The 18,999-nt window shown below is 44.1% G+C and overlaps 1 protein-coding gene across 2 annotated transcripts in view; it reads left to right on the top strand.

Moving 5' to 3' along the window:
- MAN2A1 (mannosidase alpha class 2A member 1) overlaps positions 1-18,999 on the top strand; it is a 316,852-nt gene that overhangs the window by 212,217 nt on the left and 85,636 nt on the right. For both annotated transcript variants that reach the window (XM_075601938.1, XM_075601947.1), the window contains exons 11-12: positions 6,068-6,182; positions 7,313-7,380. In XM_075601938.1, the coding sequence (XP_075458053.1) occupies positions 6,068-6,182; positions 7,313-7,380 (183 nt within the window). The remainder of the gene's footprint in view (positions 1-6,067; positions 6,183-7,312; positions 7,381-18,999) is intronic.

The following is an 18,999-nucleotide window of genomic DNA, read 5'->3' as shown; positions in this document are numbered from 1 at the left end:
TGGGTTGGCTTTTTTAGATATTGTTTGGCAAAGTCTAATCTGGCCTTTCTATTCTTGAGTCTTATGAATGGTTTGCACCTTGTGGTGAACCCTCTGTATTTGCTCTCGGGAAGTCTTCTATTTAAGGTAGACTTGGATAATGGTATGCCTACCTCCTGGAGAGTGTTCTTCACTTGGCTGGATGTTGTGAGGGGGGTTTTCTTTACCATGAAAAGGATCCTGCGATCATCCACCACTGTTGTCTTCTGTGGACGTCCAGGCCTTTTTGTGTTGCAGAGCTCACCAGTGTGTTCTTTTTTTCTCAGAATGTACAAAACTATTGATTTGGCCACTCCTAATGTTCCTGCTATCTCTGTGATGGATTTTTTTATTTTTTTTGCAGCCTAAGGATGACCTGTTTCACTTGCATTGAGAGCTCCTTTGACCGCATGTTGTGGGTTCACAGCAACACCTTCCAAATGCGAATGCAACACCTGGAATCAACTCCAGACCTTTTACTGCTTAATTGATGATGAAATAACGAAGGAATAGCCCACACCTGTCCATGAAACAGCTTTTGAGTCAATTGTCCAATTACTTTTGGTCCCTTGAAAAAGAGGGGGCTACATATTGAAGAGATGTAATTTCTAAACCCTTCCTCCAATTTGGATGTGAATACCCTCAAATTAAACTGATAGACTGCACTTTAAGCCCATATTCATTATTTAACTGTAACTTTAATTTATTTTGGTACACAGCCAAAATAACAAAACTTGTATCAGTGTCCAATTATTTCCAAACCTAACTGTACTGTGCTATCATAAGTAAAGGAGTCTTTGTTTTTTTCCTTCACAAATTTTCAAACTACTGATGCAGCTACCAGTATTAGAATACTTACCTGAGAAGTTCCAGGCAGATACTGGGGCAGTCTCACAGTAAATGCCTCAACATTTCTGTAAAATTCTTAATGGCCCATCGGATTAACACAGCAGGGGGTCCCTGCAGTCCCATTGCCTCAACATTTCTGTAAAATTCTTAATGGCCCATCGGATTAGCACAGCAGGGGGTCCCTGCAGTCCCATTCAGTTTGCAGGGACTCCCTGCTGTGTTAATCCTATGGGCCATTAAGGAATCTACCCAGGCAGAGTTCTAATACTGGTTGCTGCATCTGTAAATGCCTTCGGAAGCGCACGGGGCCTCTGTAAACCACGCACCCCCTAGTTTGCGCACCACTGGATTAAAGTATAATCCGCTAGCTATGAGTGTTTCTTGGATCTTGTACAGTATTTTGTTGCTAGCTGTGTCTTGAGGCCTTGTAACTTGTTTGCATTCTCCCTTACGTTAAGTTGCAGTTGATGCTAATTTCAGAGTTTTTCCTTTGCTTTTCACGAGAGATTGAAGGTTTCTTCTACCAGGAAATGTTTTGGGTGAGGGCAGTGGTTTTCAACCTTTTGTAAATTGTGGAAGCCCTAAAAATGTACTCTATGTGCATATAATTAATTCCTATCTGCATACAGTTAAATAATATCTGCCATATGTATAAAACAAATAGCAATGCAATATTACACATGTAGAACTTTTTTTAAATCATTTTATTGCTTAATTAGAAAAAGTTAACAAAACAATTATAGTAGCAGAAAAAGTGCTGTGTGTGTGTGTGTGTGTGTGTGTGTGTGTGTGTGTGTGTGTGTGTGTGTGTGTGTGTGTGTGTGTGTGTGTGTGTGTGTGTGTGTGTGTGTGTGTGTGTGTGTGGGCTATTCTTATGGGCAATCTGATCCGTCACTGGTCTGTCACTGGTCTGGTCTGTCGGTCTGTCACTCAGCCTTCTGCCAATCAGATTGCTCCGTGGCCCGCCCCTGCACGCCTCTTATTGGCGTGCATGGCTCTGTGACGTCACCCTACTGCCACTCTCTTCTCCTCCCCACCCGCGGCTCACTTTTTCCTTCCCGGTGTCCGTCACTCTCCCCTGTCAGCCAGACAGGCCCCGTCCCTTCCCTGCTGCAACCGGCGGCTCGTGCAGGTGGAGAGAGGGTGCGCGTGCGCAGCGCTCCCCGGACGGGAGGAGGGAGACCAGAGAAGGGCTAGGCGGGGGCTTTGTTCTCCAGGTGATCCCTCGGCGCGCATTCCCCCCTCCCGGTGTCCGTCACTCTCACCCGTCCCTTCCCTGCTGCAACCGACGCCCACAGGTGGAGAGAGGGGGCGCGTGCGCAGCGCTCCCCGGACGGGAGGAGGGAGAGCAGAGAAGGACTAGGCGGGGGCTTTGTGGTCCTGTAACAGGGGAGGGGGCTTTGTGTGTGTGGGGGGGGGGGGGGCTGTGTGGGGGAAAGGAACAGTGTGTGTGGGGGGACGGGACTGTGTGGGGGGGCAGTGTGTGTGTGTGTGGAGGGTGGGGAGAGACTGTGTGGGGGGGGGGTGTGTGTAGTGGGGGAGTGTGTGTAGGGGGGGCCACCCTGTGTGTGTGTGGGGGGGGACACTGTGGGGGGGTGCACTGTGTGTGTGGTGAGGCACAGTGTGTGGTGAGGGGGCACTGTGTGTGTTTGGGGGTGGGGACTGTGTGTGTGGAACACTGTAGGGGGCGACTGGAGTCGTGCAAAGGGGGGGTGCACAAACAGAGAGAGTGGGGAGCGGAGAAACACAGGGGGAGTGGACAGAGAGGAGGGAGCGGGACATTTTACTCCCGGGCAACTCCGGGTCTCTCAGCTAGTGTGTGTATATATACTGTATATAATTTTTTTTCCCCACTGGCGACAACTGGGAAAGTTGTCTGAAAGCAAAATAAAATAGAATACAAATGTTTTCTGCGCACTGTAGATTTAAAAAAATTCGGAATAATCTTGTTACAAAAATAGTGAAAAGCTTTAAAAAGAGGAGCTAATCATGGGTTCGTTACGAAGGTCTCCCTGCTACAAAACTGGGGCACAGTGCAAAAACAGCACCATATTTATTCATGACTTGCTGAGAGACCCGGCGTTGCCCGTGAGTTAAATTTCCCGCTATATGGGGGGGGGGACAGTGGACAGGAGGGGGGGGGACACAGTGGACAGGAGGGGGGGACACAGTGTACAGGAGGGGGGGACACAGTGGACAGGAGGGGGGACACAGTGGACAGGAGGGGGGGACAGTGGACAGGAGGGGGGGGACAGTGGACAGGAGGGGGGGGACAGTGGACAGGAGGGGGGGGACAGTGGACAGGACGGGGGGGACAGTGGACAGGACGGGGGGGACAGTGGACAGAAGAGGGGGGGACAGTGGACAGGAGGGGGGGGACAGTGGACAGGAGGGGGGGACAGTGGACAGGAGGGGGGGGGGGACAGTGGACAGGAGGGGGGGGGGGACAGTGGACAGGAGGGGGGGGTTGCTTAAAATTTCCGGGTCCCTCCTCTCCACTCCCCCTGTATGTTTCTCGGCTCCCCCCTCTCTCTCTGCTCCTCTTCCCCCCCCCCCCCCCATGCGCAGCTCCGGTCCCCACCCTACAGTGTCCCACACACACACACAGTGTCCCACACACACACAGTGTCCCACACACACACACACACTGACACACACACACACACCTCTCCTACCTCTCCTTCCGGGCGCTGCTATCTTAGGCACTCGGCGCCGCGAGGGAGGACGGGGGTCCTTCCGGGCGCCGCCATCTTAGGTACTCGGCGCCGCGAGGCAGCTGCAGGCTGCCTGCCCACTTCCTGTCCCCCCGCCGGGGAGGGAGGTGAGTGAGCGCCGGGAGGGAGATGAGTGAGCGCCGGGGAGGGAGGTGAGTGAGCGCCGGGGAGGGAGGTGACTGAGCGCTGGGGAGGGAGGTGACTGAGCGCCGGGGAGGGAGGTGACTGAGCGCCGGGGAGGGAGGTGAGTGTGATGGGGGGGGGGAGAGGACAGAGAGTGTGTGTGTGTGTGTGTGCGCGTGCGCGGCCGGCCGGCCGGCCGAGGGGGAAGAGAGTGGCAGTTGGGTGACGTCAGACCCACCAATCTGATTGGCCAGAGGCTGAGGACCAATCAGATTCACCGCAGCTAGTACCAACCTTTCGATTTTATATATTAAGATAATCCTATTAGAAGCAATTGAAGTTTGTACAGATGCAGCCACCAGTATTAGAACTCTTGCCTGGGACATTCTTGGGCAGTCTCACAGTAAATGCCTCAACATTTCTTTGAGATTCTTAATGGCCTGTAGGATTAACACAGCAGGGGTCCCTGCAATCCCATTCAGTTTGTATGGTACTGCAGGGACCCCCCGCTGTGTTAATCCAATGGGCCATTAAGAATCTCACAGAAATGTTGAGGCATTAACTGTGAGACTGCCTCAGAATCTCCCAGAATTTCCAAGGTAAGTGTTCTAATACTGGTGGCTGCATCTGTATGCTAAAATAGCTTGGAGGGGAATGCAAATTACTCTGGAATTAGACTCGTAACCTAGCGATCAGTATCGCAAGAATGGAAGAAGATAATGTGACGGTAGGGGTAACCAGGCTCTCAAATAAAGGTTAAGCCCATTTTGGTTACCCTTGATCCATGTATAAGGGTCCAAGAGAGTTATCTCTTGGGCCCAGTAACATTGAAAAGATACAATGTATTGCCTGTAATAAAAGTATATTTTGCGTGTTCCCGTTTCCTGGCATGCCAGCGAGCAGGGATTGCTAGGGTATGAATTTCAAGGGGGGTTTTGCGGAGGAACCATTGACAGAATGTGCCTCGAAGGTTGGTGTCCGGAGTTATCGGTTCCCCTATAAATGTACCCAGGAATCATGCCTGATTCTCGAATACATGTAGGCACATTGTGCCGGCAATATCTCCCCTTGAAAACGCAAGCGCGATTCACCACTGCTTCAGCACAGTCCAGAAAGGAGAATGGGGCACAGGGATAAAACCTATATTCCTGTAACTGAGGGAATCCCTAGGTTAAGGGGGGTTCCCCAGCTAGTGCCCTGTTGACCCACATCCAGTATAGGGTTTGTGGGTACCCCAGCTGTATATAAGGTTGAGGGGGGAGTCCAGACTGAGTCCAAAGGAAAGTGTGTTGGAAATAAGGCAGATAGAAATAAAACTACAGCATATTTCCCTGTCTGTCCCCTGTTCCCCAAGACCCAGAAGTATAGTGAAATATACTTTATTAAATGTAATGTGTTCTTTACATTACAGTACGTCTGCTGGACATCAGAGTTCAAAATAGTCAGAGGATGCCCAGAGGTGGGAATAGAATTTGGTCAGCGGGGAAAGGTGGAGTATGAGGTCTGGAGATCAATGGCAGTCATCCGGGCTGCCACTTGCTCTGCCAGACCTGGTGGAGTCTGTCCCAGCGGGTGGCATTGAGATAGCCAGAGAGAAAGATGGCAAGCTTGCGCATGTCCCTTGGCTATTTCAGATTTCCCGCTGACCTGGCTTCTCTAGCCAGCTTGGCTCTTATTGGTTGCTTGGGAATTTTCCCACGTGGTGATTGGCTGTTCAGTTTTGTGAATGAAACTCAGAATTACTATAAGAATCTGTGAACCAATCAGATTGTTGTCCTCCAGTTGTAAGAGGGCGGGCGGGCTTCTCAAAGTTGCTTCTGCACGAATAGCAGAGCAACCAGCTTCGATTTCAAGCCAGAAGAGCCTGCCTGCCAGAGTCTTAAGTCACGACTTTTACGCCCAAGTTCTCAGAAACGATCGTAGTGGACGCAGCTGGGATTTTATGCCGATTTTATGTTCCAGAGGATTTGTAGTAACTCGCTGTCAGGAGGGACCAAGTTCTCAGAAGAGAACGTACCGGTGGCGTGTTGAATTTCATGCTGATTTGAGTTCCAGGGTTTTCCGGACTAAGAACCCGGTCGGTAAAACTCGCCCAAAGAGTTCCCTGCACCTAGGAAAGGCTAGTTTTCAACCCGAGTCGTAAAGCAAGTGTCTTTTCATCTGTATTTTGTGTATCATTGTGTGTAAGCAAATTTATGGGAATAAACTACAATTTATTTAATAACCTAGTTTTGCTCAATGTATGATCCCGGTAAATAGGTGTAAATAACCTGGACTCCCGTGACAAATAAATTATGACTTTTGCATAGTACACAACTAGCTTAGAGACGGTCTTTAACTCTACATTTTTCTTTTGTGTGCAGACTGTTCCATTCACTAATGAGCTTGAAGAGGGTGATCATAGATGCGGCACATATCCTTGTTCTTAAGGATAAGGAGAGATACACCTATAATCCATCATCTCCATTCTTCAGTATGGTAGGATATATTTATTTTTAAACTTTTCGGTAGGACGCCTGAATTTGTACTAGCCAGACAAAATGTATTTATCTGACCCCTTAAAAATGATGAATACATCTACTGTACATATAACTTTTTGTTGTTTCTTATTTTCATTATGCCTTGACGTCTTTTACCATTTTTCTTGCATTCCATGTCCCCCTTCTCCCTACTGTTCCACCCCCCTTAAAACCCATAGCCCATATTTTTGCCTCACTATGGCACATCTTGGCCCTGTTCAGTCTCTCTTGTGCACCATGGGGGGAGGGGTGGGGGGAAGATTTACAAAGCTCAGATAACGTTGAGTAGTATTAACTTGATTGGCTGTTAACTCTTGCCCTCCATGTCCCTTCATTCTCCTCCCCGTACCTCATTGTATGTTCCCACTGCACCTGATTACTAAGGACTGAGTACCATAACTTTTTTTTTTGTGTCAGGGCATGGGGCACCCCAGCCAAGGGGGGAAAACACTGAACAAGCGAGTGCACTTTTGCAGCCCTGATTTTGCCTCCTATGCGTTACTGTATTTAATTTTGGAAATGCCAATCACCACTTATTACTATACAGTGATTTTACAGCATTGTTGCATATTTTTAAAATACAAGAAAAATCAGTAATGGCATACATTTCAAAAACCCTTTAATTCTCAGAAATTCTGTTGTAGTAATGATGTTCTGAGCTGTTCAGTGCTCAACTGCAATACTTCAATGTGGTATAAGTGTATACTTTTCAGCCCTTTTTTATTTTTTTTTCAGACTATGTCCCTTTATTTGATATGATATAACACACTTCATTATCATATCCTCCAGTTGCTTTCTATTTGAGAGATATTGATGTATAAATATTTGACACTGTCTATTTAACAATGACCACTACAGGCTGTGAATTTCTGCTAGCTTTTTTCTTGAGTCAGCCCATAGCAGAAGATGTACTGTGTGAACATTTTACTGCCACTCAAACCATTGTTTACATCTATTGATCATATTAGAGTATTCTTTGTTCTCCTTTTAAAATAGTTACTGTATGTTACATTACCACATGATAAACTTTGCAATATGACATGTAAGTTTAAAATAGTGTTGGCTGTCAACAAATTTTTTTTTTTCTAGGATGATGTGCAACCATCCCATGATGCATTGCCTCAAAAGACTGTTCTAAAGATGAATCTGCATCCAAGGTAAGAATGTATTTTTTTTTCTTTTAACTCTCCCTGGGGGCCATTTTTTAAGCAGTGCGTACTTTCAACTATTTTAATAACATGTTTTTGCGCTCGGTTGCCAAAACAGTACTTCTTTTTGGAATGTAATAATTCTATAGTGTGAAAGTTAATTTGTGTTTTAATTGCAGAGAAACTCAAGCAATATATTTTATTGACATTTTATAGCGCCTCTGTTGCTGAGTGCACCAACAATCATCACTAAAGGGCATATGGACGAAAAAAAATTCAGGTTCTACCTGTTTTTTAACACTGTCTGATTCTGTGAAATACTGTACTGTGGGGATTTGAATAAGTTAGAAGTCCAGTGTTTCTATGTTGAACTAGATATTTTGCCAAGATGACTTTTCCAATTATGATGAATCCATGCTGTTACTGTACATTAATATAATGGCTAATCTACATTGATTACAGTTTAAATTGAGGGGAGGGGGATGGGGGGGGATAGCCTTTAATTCACATGCTGGTCTCAAGTGAAAGACTTTGGTAATGTGTGACTAGTAGGGTTGCCAGGTGGTTCGCCAAAAATACTGGACATAATGGTGAAAGGTGAGGCACACACACACATACACACACATGCGCGAGGCTCAGTCTCCTGACACCACATCCTGATTGGCTGCATTACCCAGCAGCAACCACTCAGGATTGAGGAAGCTGCCCAGCCCTCTAGCAACAGCCCTGCTCTGGGAAATTCCATAGCCCCCCAAGCCGGTCAGGTTACTATGTCCAGAGAGATCATACCGGGCACCTACATTTACAGTATTACCTCTAATTTTTTTTACTGGACTGTGTACAAATACAGGACAGTCCAGTTTCAATACTGGACACCTGGCAACAATGGTAACTATGGATAACCACTTTATATGATTTTTCATTCGGTACCAGGTAGTTAATTTAGAAATGTGAGATGTGTTTATCGCAACGGTCTGGAGTTTTTGTTTTGTTTTTTAAGCCGTGTACAACAAATGTGCTTAACTGAAACAACATTTTTGGTTCATATGTCATTTTTATTTCGTGGTAGCAATATGATTTCTTAAAATATGTAAATTATTATTTTTTTTACATTTTTATATAATACGAATTATAATCAGAAACATGTCTTAATTTTATCCAATTTGTAATACGGCCTTCTTTTTTTTTGGAGTAAGTCTACTCTTTTAATGCAGCAGTCCTTTCTAGCATTCTTTGAAAGTCCAATCAATATTAAAATAGGACTAGGAAACCGATAAACAGATAACAAACTCAATAGATGGAGAAATAGCAAGGGGTCATGGAGGTAGAATGGGGACAAGTGTGAGTTTGGCAAGCAGAGAGACAAATATTAAACACAGATAATACTAAACTTCTAATTAAACACAATTGGCGTAGAAAGGAGCAGATAAGATAATAGTACAAACTGAAAAAAAAACTTAAATGCATGCTTTCTAATGCAAGAGCCTGACAGATAAAATGGGGGAGCTCTAATTAATTAGCTGCAAGGGAGCAGTATGATATAGGCATTATTGAAACATGGTGGGATGAAACTCATGACTTGACAGTTTATTTAGAGGGTTATTCCCTTTTTCGGAAAGATCGAGCAAATAGAAGACGAGGTGGAGTATGTTTATATGTTAAACCGGATCTAAACCCTATTATAAGGGTAGATGTTTATGAAGGGAATGATGAAAATGTAGAGACCTTCTGGATAGAAATTAGCAGTGGCAGTAAAAGTACTAAGAAAATGTTTGTAGGGATATGCAATTAACCACCAAATATCTGAGAGCTTGATGAATCCAAAATGCTTTGCAATTGAAGAAGGCATCAAAAACTGGGTCATGTTTGCATAATGGGCGATTTTAATTATCCAGACATAGACTGGGACAATGAGATTAGCATTACAACAAAAAGAAACAGTTTTTTGGGGGTGCTTAAAGACAATTACATTACCCAAATTATTTAGGAACCAACTAGGAGAGGGGCAATACTGGATTTAGTAATATCAAACAATGTAGAAGTAATAACAAATATTCAAGTGCGGGAACATTTGGGTAACGGTGATCATAGCATGGTCTCATTTGAAATAAATTATCAAAACCAGATTACCTAGGTTCAATAACGACTTAAAACTTTAGAAAGACATATTTTAACAAACTGAGGACTAATCTATGAAGAATAACTTGGGATGGTGTTTTTGTAGGGAAAAATGTGGAAGATAAATGGGCAGTCTTTAATACATTATTATAAAAGCATACTTATCGGCAATAAGTATAAAAAAAATAAGTCTAAACCAATGTGGCTAAATAAACAGCTAGGTGAGGAAATGGAAAAGAAGAGGAAGATGTTTAGATTCTTGAAGTCAGAAGGGACGGTGGCATCATGTCAGAATTATAAGGAATGTAACAAAAGTTGCAAAAGGGCAATCAAATTAGCAAAAAAGGGAAAAAAGGACTGCAATAGAAAGTAAGATCAGCGCTAAAAAGTTATTTACGTACCTTTATGACAAAAGGAAACTTGAAAAAAACCATAGTACCTCTAACAGGGACTTATCACTGTTTGAGATAAACTGCCTCTTAATCCAGCAGTGTGCTGGTTAATTGCTCACAGGCAATCAACCAGACTCCATCTGGCTGATTAGGACTCATGGAAAAAGCCTGATGTGAGGTGAGAGAGATTCCTTAGCTCATATTTGGACTGACATAATGAGAAAGAGGACCTCTATACCTGAACACATAGAGTGCCATAGCACACAAGGATGCTGACCCAGGAAAGCAGAGGCCTTGCCCTACAGCTGCAACAACAGTAACATATAAGATACTTTCTTGTTGGGCTTTTGTGTGTGTGTGTGTGTCTATGTGTGTGTATATATAATGTATGTGTGTGTGTATATATAATGTATGTGTGTGTATATATAATGTATGTGTGTGTATATATATATAATGTATATGTGTGTGTATATATAATGTATGTGTGTGTATATATAATGTATGTGTGTGTATATATAATGTATGTGTGCATATGTGTGTGTGTCTGTATATGTGAGTATATATATATATTGGAAACAGAAAAAAGCGCAATTCTGTATAGCTGTAAAAAATCAGGATAATTTTTTATAGGCAAGAAAAGCTTGGTTGCTGGACAAACAGATAAAAACAAACACAATGTATGCAATGAAACACAATATATAAAAACCCAACAAAGGATGGAATATATTGAGGAGAAAAAATAATAAACGTCTAACCAAAAAAATGTCCAGTAGATCTATTGTGAAGGAGTGGTAATTGCTGTGGGTGATATATCACTTGAATGCGTAACCAATGAAAGTAGCAACAAATTGGGAGTATAGGATAGCCGTTAAGTGGATTAGTGTGGGTAAACAAAGTTGCAGTATCAGGCTGATAGATGTCTTCTGTTAGATGGATACTGGATGTAAACAGATAAAGGCAGAGGGGGTAAAGGAACGCGTGTGTGTGTGTGTGTGTGTGTGTGTGTGTGTGTGTGTGTGTGTGTGTGTGTGTGTGTGTGTGTGTGTGTGTGTGTGTGTGTGTGTGTGTGTGTGTGTGTGTGGCACACAAGGCAGCAGGCACTCTGTAAACAATGAAGAGCTGGTGCTATGATGTAGTGCCTTGGTTTTTGTTACCTCAATATATTGTTATTTCAACTTGGCTGTGTGCTGTCTCTTCTTTCCGGATGAAGATCTGGTAATACCTGTTGTTTCAATATCGCATATGGGATAAGCATCAGCTCTTCATTGTTTACAGAGTGCCTGCTGCCTTGTTTCACCTTTATTACACCTATGAGTGGTGCACCTGCCATATATATTGATCTAACTCATACCATAGCCCAGGTTTTGAGTTGTGTTGGTACAGATGTAGTGCCTTGGTTTTTGTTACCTCAATATATTGTTATTTCAACTTGGCTGTGTGCTCCTCTCTTCTTTCCGGATGAAGATCTGGTAATACCTGTTGTGTGTGTGTGTATATATATATATATATATATATATATATATATATATATATATATATATATATATATATATATATATCTATCTATCTATATCGACACATCATATATATATATATATATATATATATATATATATATATATATATATATATATATATATCGACAAATCACCAAAAAAAAAAAATCTACTCGCCACCTAGTACCACACGCGTGCTGCTTGGACCAACAGGAGCTCGCCACGATGTTAAATCCACTCGCCCGGGGCGTGCAAATGTATAGGTTTGTCGAACACTATACATTTGAACGCCCCGAGCGAGTGGATTTAACACCGTGGCGAGCTCCTGTTGGCCCAAGCAGCACACGTGTGGTACTATGTGGTAATGGGGCAAGGGTCCCAAAAACAGTGCTCAATCTCGTTCAGAACTTCAGCAGATAATAATGATCCTTCATTTGTTGGGGAGTCAGCCTATAACCATAACTAAGTATTGGACCCAGTGCTTTTTACATGAATCTATCACATATGACAAATAACATGAATGAGGGTTAACGTACCGTTACTTTGTAGGATTGCGCCCTACATGACCCTTGTGTTGCTGCACTGTTACCGGTCATCCAGTCTCAATAGAGGGAGACATGCAATACTCACATATGCACCGCTGGAATCTTCGGATCTCTTCCATTGTCACGTGTGGTACTAGGTGGCGAGTAGATTTTTTTGGTGATATATTTATATCATACAGGCACCTACACTACGTGTTCCTACAGGAGTGCCTACTGCTTCGTTTGAATATGTACATATGTATGTGTAGTGAAACGAAGCAGTAGGCACACATGTAGTGTACTGTCCCGGCTAAGCTCAGTCTAAAGCTGGCCGGGATCGTAGCGGGCTAGCCGAGGGTCCGTTCTCCGTTTAAAAACAGAGTTTCCCGTGCGGCGGCCGCTTCAATAGATAAGCGCTAATGGCGCTTACTATTGAAAGCGCCCGAGGCGCGGGAAAACCGCCCGAAACCGGCCCGGTTTCGGACGGAGACAGCCCGCGCTATTTTAAAACTGTGGTGGCGGCCGCATTAGAGTCAGCTCGGCCGACACTGTAGGTGCCTGTCCCATATAAATAATATACTGTATGTATACGATACCGTTCCAAAGTCAGGTAATAAGAGACAGCACTCAAGCGTAGTTTGGTAACAGGTGTATTCAGTGAACAAGGGATTACATCAAAGACCAACGTTTCGTTCCCCCAAAAACAGGGGGAGGGGGAATATACCCACACACACACACACACACACACACAGATATCGTACAGTGTAATACAACAACCAATAGCCACCAAGCAATGAAACTATAACAGTTGCTTATGTAAGCCTAGTTGTTTACTCGCGTCATGGGGCTAGTAGGTGTGTGAGGCGCTCGTGGCAATGCGTTCCTAGTAACCACACGGGAAGCAGGAGTGGAGCTTCAGTTTGTAGTCGGGGTGCAGCCGTCCGCTGGTTGCCATGGGGATGGCCCCGGCGCGTGCACAGACACAGAGCCCAGCGATGTGCATAGTGTGCTGTTTGCCAATGCGTAACAATAACAATGCGTAACGTAACAATGACCTACCAACGAAGTTACAGAACGTAAAACATATAAACAACCAATATCTCAATCAATTATCAATCAATGATCACTTTCAAGCAAGTCTCCCTAAAGGAAATAACTTAATTTAAAGTTTGGTCCTAAGTTCATGAATAGTTTTGGCTTCAAGTTTCTGTCCGTCCCCCCACGAGGAGAGGTGCCAGCCTGCAAGATGGGCATGCGATGCATGGTGGCAAGGATGTGCTTGTTTCTTGAAGTGTCGTGCCACTGGTTGGTGCTTGAGGTCATCATCGTTCTCCATACTTGCCAGAGCTTTCCTGATCGCACATCTGTGAATGCTGATGCGTTCCTTCAGCATTCTCATTGTTTTTCCAATTATAGTAGAGGCCACAGGGGCATTAGATAAAGTACAACACGTACTTTGACTCACATTTCATATATTGTCTAATCTTTATGAACTTCCCATTCTGTAAGAACTGGCAATTTGAGCAGCTGTGACAGCTATAAACCCCTAGTTTCCGCGAAAGCCACGTTGAGCTAGGCATGTACTTATTGACTGGATCTGAGTGGGTGAGTAGGTTACCCAAGCTTCTGCCTCTCTGGTAACAAACGAGGGGGGGAGCAGCAAAGTCTTTCCCAATCCTCTGGTCATTGGCCAATATATGCCAATGCTTTTGTATAGTGTGTATAGTGCTGACTACTTTAATATGGTTAGTGTCGTTGTTCCTCTCAACCGGTGTGAGAAGAGTTTCCCTTGTGGAATCCTTGCCTGCATCAGTGCCTCCTTGATCTCCTTAGGGTCATACCCCCTTTCACGAAAGCGTGTGGCCATTTCCAAAAGTGCCTCTTCAACTTCACTGGGGTTACTGGTGATCCGACGTACCCGTAGCCTTTGTGAGTACGGGAGATCTGACTTCAATTGGGGTGGGTTGTCACTTGTGGCATATAGTAAAGAGTTTTTGTCTGTGGGTTTTTGAAACAGTTTCGTGCTGAGTTTGTTTATATCCTTCAATACTACAGTATCAAGAAATGTAGCTTCCACTTTACTGTAGTTCACCGTGAAGCGTATTGAGCATAGAATGTTGTTGAGGTGACTTAAGAAGCTGAGGTGTTCCGATTCTAGTACCCCCCAGACCAGAAACACATCATTGATATATCGCTTATAATGGACAATTCGGTCTGCATGAGGGGCATCGTGTAGCAGATGGATATGTTAATTGGTATCCATAAAAAGATTAGCATATGCAGGTGCCATTTGGACCCCGTGTCCATCCCCATCAGCTGAAGGTAGATGTTTTTTTCAAATTTAAAACAGTTTTTGTGAAAAATCACCTCAATAAGCAACAGTAATAACTCAGGAGGAGGGCCCTTGTGTTCGGTAAAGCTGCTGAAATGTTCTCGAATTGCATTAATCCCTTCTTCATGTGGGATGTTGGTGTAGAGACTCGTAACGTACATTGTGACTAGAATGGTGTCCGCCGTCACCGTGGATATACTGTCCAATTTGTGGATGAAGTCTGTGGTGTCCTTCACATATGAAGCCATACAGGTCACCATCGGTTGCAGGTAGAAGTCAATGTATTGAGATAATGGATGGCACAATGAGCCTCGGGATGAGATGATCGGCCATCCCGGTGGTTTGGTGGGGAATTGTGGATTTTTGGAAGAGTGTAGATAACAGGTGTAATCGGGTGTGCTTGCATGAGAAACTTGGCAGTGTCATCGGTGATCCATGAATTATTAATCCCCATCTGTATGATCCCATCGATCTCTTTCTTGAAAGGTCCTGTTTCATCAGATGATAATCGTTTATAGTGGTGATCCACACCAAGTTGTTGCAGGATTTCTCCTTTGTAGTATGAGTATGGCATGACCACTATGCCGCCACCTTTGTCTGCTGGCCCGTATAATGATTTCTCTGTTGTTTAGTAGCGTCTTTAGTGCCTGCTGTTCTTCCATTGTCAGGTTGCTGTAACTAGTCTTCTAGTGACTAATCCATTCTCTAGTGTCTCTCTCCACTAGTCCCATGAAGGTTGAGATGTTATGGTTAGTAACCATAGGGTCAAATCGGCTTTTAGCCCTGAAGTGTCTTCCCGTAATAGTATCCACGTTGGCATTGCTGTGTGTATCTTCCATAGGTTTGATAAAAAAAAGTATTTTGGATGCAGCTTGAGTTTGAAGAGGTCGACCTCCCAGTTGAATGGGTCTTGCCTGTTAGTGGGGACAAATGATAGTCCTTTCTGTATGATGTTCATCTCTGCCATGGTGAGAATATGGTCAGAAATATTGTAGATTACCGTCTCCGCGGCCAGCCTCTCCCTCCTCTCGCCTTCTTGGAGTCCCTTGGCAGATATCTTCGGTTTCCACCCACCTCTCCCGATTTATCGCCGACGTCAGTGTCGGGGAGGGGAGATCTTCCGTGCGTCACAGTCCCTGATCCTAAAAAGAATCCATGGATATCCCCTTCTGTGGGTCTAACAGGTCGGTGTCACTAGTATTGTATGCTGTTCCTGTTGTCTGTGCCCTCCTGGAACGAGCGTAAAAACGTCTTTCCCTTGAGGTTGCTTGCGAGTTGTCACCAATGCCGAGCAACCACTGGTATACCCGTCGGTCCTTGTAGTCTGCAGTTACCTGCTTGAGCTTGTCTCTTTTGTATTTATCAATTTTTTCCCGGTATGCATCAATCGACGCCTGTATCTTGTCCGTCCAGTTTGTTTCTTTGTCCGTGTTCATGGTGTCTCCATGTTTGCTGTAGATCACGTCAATGTCCTTTTTGATTTTGCTTAGTTCTTTACTGGATTGCTCTATCACCAGTATAGTGAGGTTGAAAGAACATTTATTGAGTATTGCCACCCATTTTCTGCAGAATTCAGGATCGTTCCTCCCAATGGTTGGCTGGTTTTTTTTTTTATCCTGAAGCCTCTAGGCAGTAGTTTCTCATGATAGTAATGCGACAATGTGACCCCGCGCAATTAAAAAAAATACTTCCCTCTTTTTCAATTTAATCAAGTCTCCGGACCTAAGACATCATCAAATTTTGTTTCTTTTTGTATGTTTACCTTGTTAAAGGAACAGGTGCAATAAAGCACGGATTTAATTTCACCCTAATTGAGATCCATTAAATGTACCTCTAAACACATCTCTTACAGACCCTTTCAGTGTGAGATGGGGAGGCAGATTAATTAAGATAATAAATAAACAGAGGTATTAAACAAATTATTTCCTCTCTGTTTACCAAGGAAGAATCCATTGCAATAGTAGTGCCGCAGGAGGAAGCCACAACCTCTATTAACGAATAATTGGTTTACTGAGGAAAAAGTTCCTAGGCGACTTGATAAAATGAAAGTAAATAAGTCACCTGGCATCAATGGCATACATCCAAGAGTTCTTAAGGAGCCAAGTTCAGTAATAGCCAAACCATTTGTTACGCCAGTGCTGCCCGCAGACCAGACCCGTTCCCTGTGCTGAAGGGATTAGCAAGGATACACGCACCCACAGCAAAGGGATCGCGCCCGGAGTGTGGAGTAAAGCGTTGCCAGGCCTGAGATAGGTAACGTAGACCATACTTGCTGGTACGGGTATTGGAGTAGAATCGTGGAAGCCTTGCCGAGGTCAGGGAGCGGAGAGAGGAGAAGAGCCTGGGTCCAAGCCGTGATCGAGGGGTACCAGAGAATACAAGTCTGCGGAGTGCCAATGTCGAGAGCCATAGAGGGTAGTCGTACAAGCCGTGTCTGAATCTGTGGAATCACTGAGGGAATAGCACATTAGCTCCATGCAGTAAGTATGTCGAGCGATGAGTGAGGGCTCAGGGATGTCTGATAAGGAAAGGGAGACCAATCAGCGGTGGGGGGCGGAACAGGAGGACTGCAGGAAGCTGCTCAGGATAGGTGCAGCTGAAGGTGCACAGGTGATCACTAAAGAGCTCAGGAAGTGTCTGTGCGGTGTAGGGGGATGGAGACTGCCAGCAGGAGTGGAGGATAAGGGTCGGGTGCAGACGCGTGCCCTGTAAGCAAGGAGTGCACGCGGGCCGTGCCGGAGGGATGAGCACGCGCGCGCATGGGACGGAAGGACCGTCTCTCCCGCCGAGGAGAAGGAGGAGCGGCCGAGGGAAGCGGGACCGCGGTGACGGCCCGCGAAGGTGACTGCAGGTAGGGGGAAGTTCCACTGCACGCCCTGGGTGGTCAGAGGTTTGCGCTGACGGTGCCGAGGCACCGAGATTCTAACACCATTACATTTGATATTCAAGGACTACAATTCCACATGCTTGGTGCCACAAGATTGGCATAAAGCAGATGTGGTGCCTAGATTTAAAAAGTGAACTAAATCACAACCAGGGAATTACAGAACTGTAAGCCTGACTTCAATAGTGGGGAAGCCACTTAAAGATTTAGTACGGGAAAATATTCAGGAATACCTAATGGAAACCAAAATTATTAGTAATAGTCAGCATGGATTTATGAAGGATAGGTCATGCTAAACTAACCTTATTTGTTTCTTTGAGGAGGTAAGTAGGAATTTAGACCAGGGTAATGCAGTTGATGTGGCGCGCAGGCTTTTTTAATTTAAATGTGCAGGCTCAGACCACGTCTCCCCACTCCAAGACGAAGCGCTGTTCCTAGCATGAAACGCGTTGAGGGGGAGATCGTGGTGTAGCCATGTGTCTGTGAGGCTCCAATAAAGTTTTTTCTACAACCCGGAAGTGCCCTGAAGTTTGTTACAGGCTGTGGCGCCGGAACCTTTCCCTTCTAATGCAGTTCATGTGGTCTACTTAGATTTTGCAAAGGCTTTTGATACGGTTTCACACGAGGTTGGTGTACAAAATAAAGCAAATAATATATGCACCTGGATTGAAAACTGGTTAAAGGACAGACACAGAGGGTTGTCATAAATGGAACTTTCGATACTGTTTTTTAACTTGCTTTTTAACTTGTTTAATAAGAAACTTGAGGTTTGCATAGAGATCAGTCTCTATTTTAGCTGATGACACTAGATTGCATAAGGTAGTAGAATCAGAGCAGGATATAATTTCTCTCCAAAAGGACATGGGTAGACTGAAAACTTAGGCATTTAAATGGCATATGAGGTTTAATACAGATAAATGTAAGGTTATGCATTTGGGAAACAAGAATAAACAGGTGACTTCCAAATTAAGTGGGGATAAATTAGGGAATCCTTGATGGAGAAGGATTTAAGGGTGCTTTTAGACAGCAGGCGAGAGCAATAGTACCCGACGTCATGAAGTAGCTGCAAAGGCAAACAAGATCTTATCTTGCATTAAACGAGCAATGGATGGAAGGGAAGTAAACATGCCCCTTTATAAAGCATTAGTAAGACCACACCTTGCATAAGGAGTAACATTTTGGGTACCACTCCTTAGAAAAGACATCATGGAACTAGAGTGAAAAGAAGAGCCACCAAATTAATAAAGATGATAGATAATCTGATTTATGAGAGGCTTGCGAAATTAGATTTGTTTACATGAGAAAAGAGGCATTTAAGAGGGGATACAAATATATTCGTGGACAGTAAAAAGAGCTTTCAAGAGAACTATTTATCCCAAAGGCAGTACACAGAACACAGGGTCATCCCTTAAGGTTGGAGGAAAGGAGATTTCATCAGCAACAAAGGAAAGGGTTCTTTACAGTAAGAACAGTTAAAATGTGCAATTCATTACCCATGGAGACTGTGATGGCAGATACAATAGATATGTTCAAAAAATGTTGGACATCATTTTAGAAAGGAAAGGTATACAGGGATATACCAAATAGGTATACATGGGAAGGATGTTGATCCAGGGAGTAATGTCATTGCCAATTCTTGGAGTCAGGGAGGAGTTTATTATTCCCCTTATGAGATATCATTGGATGATGTTTCTCTGGGGTTTTTTGTTTGCCTTGCTCTGGATCAATATACAGTACTGTATGGATATAGGATGGAGTATCTGTCTGTAAATTTAGCATAGGTTGAACTTGATGGACATGTGGTTTTTTTTCAACCTCATCTATTATGTAACTATGTAACTGTAATATTTGTGTTCTAGAATAAGAAAGCAAATCTCAATTT

This window comes from Ascaphus truei, chromosome 1 (assembly GCF_040206685.1).
Source record: "Ascaphus truei isolate aAscTru1 chromosome 1, aAscTru1.hap1, whole genome shotgun sequence".
NCBI lineage: Eukaryota > Metazoa > Chordata > Amphibia > Anura > Ascaphidae > Ascaphus > Ascaphus truei.
The sequence above is the reverse complement of the archived record's forward strand: the minus strand, read 5'-3'. Positions and strand labels throughout refer to the sequence as shown.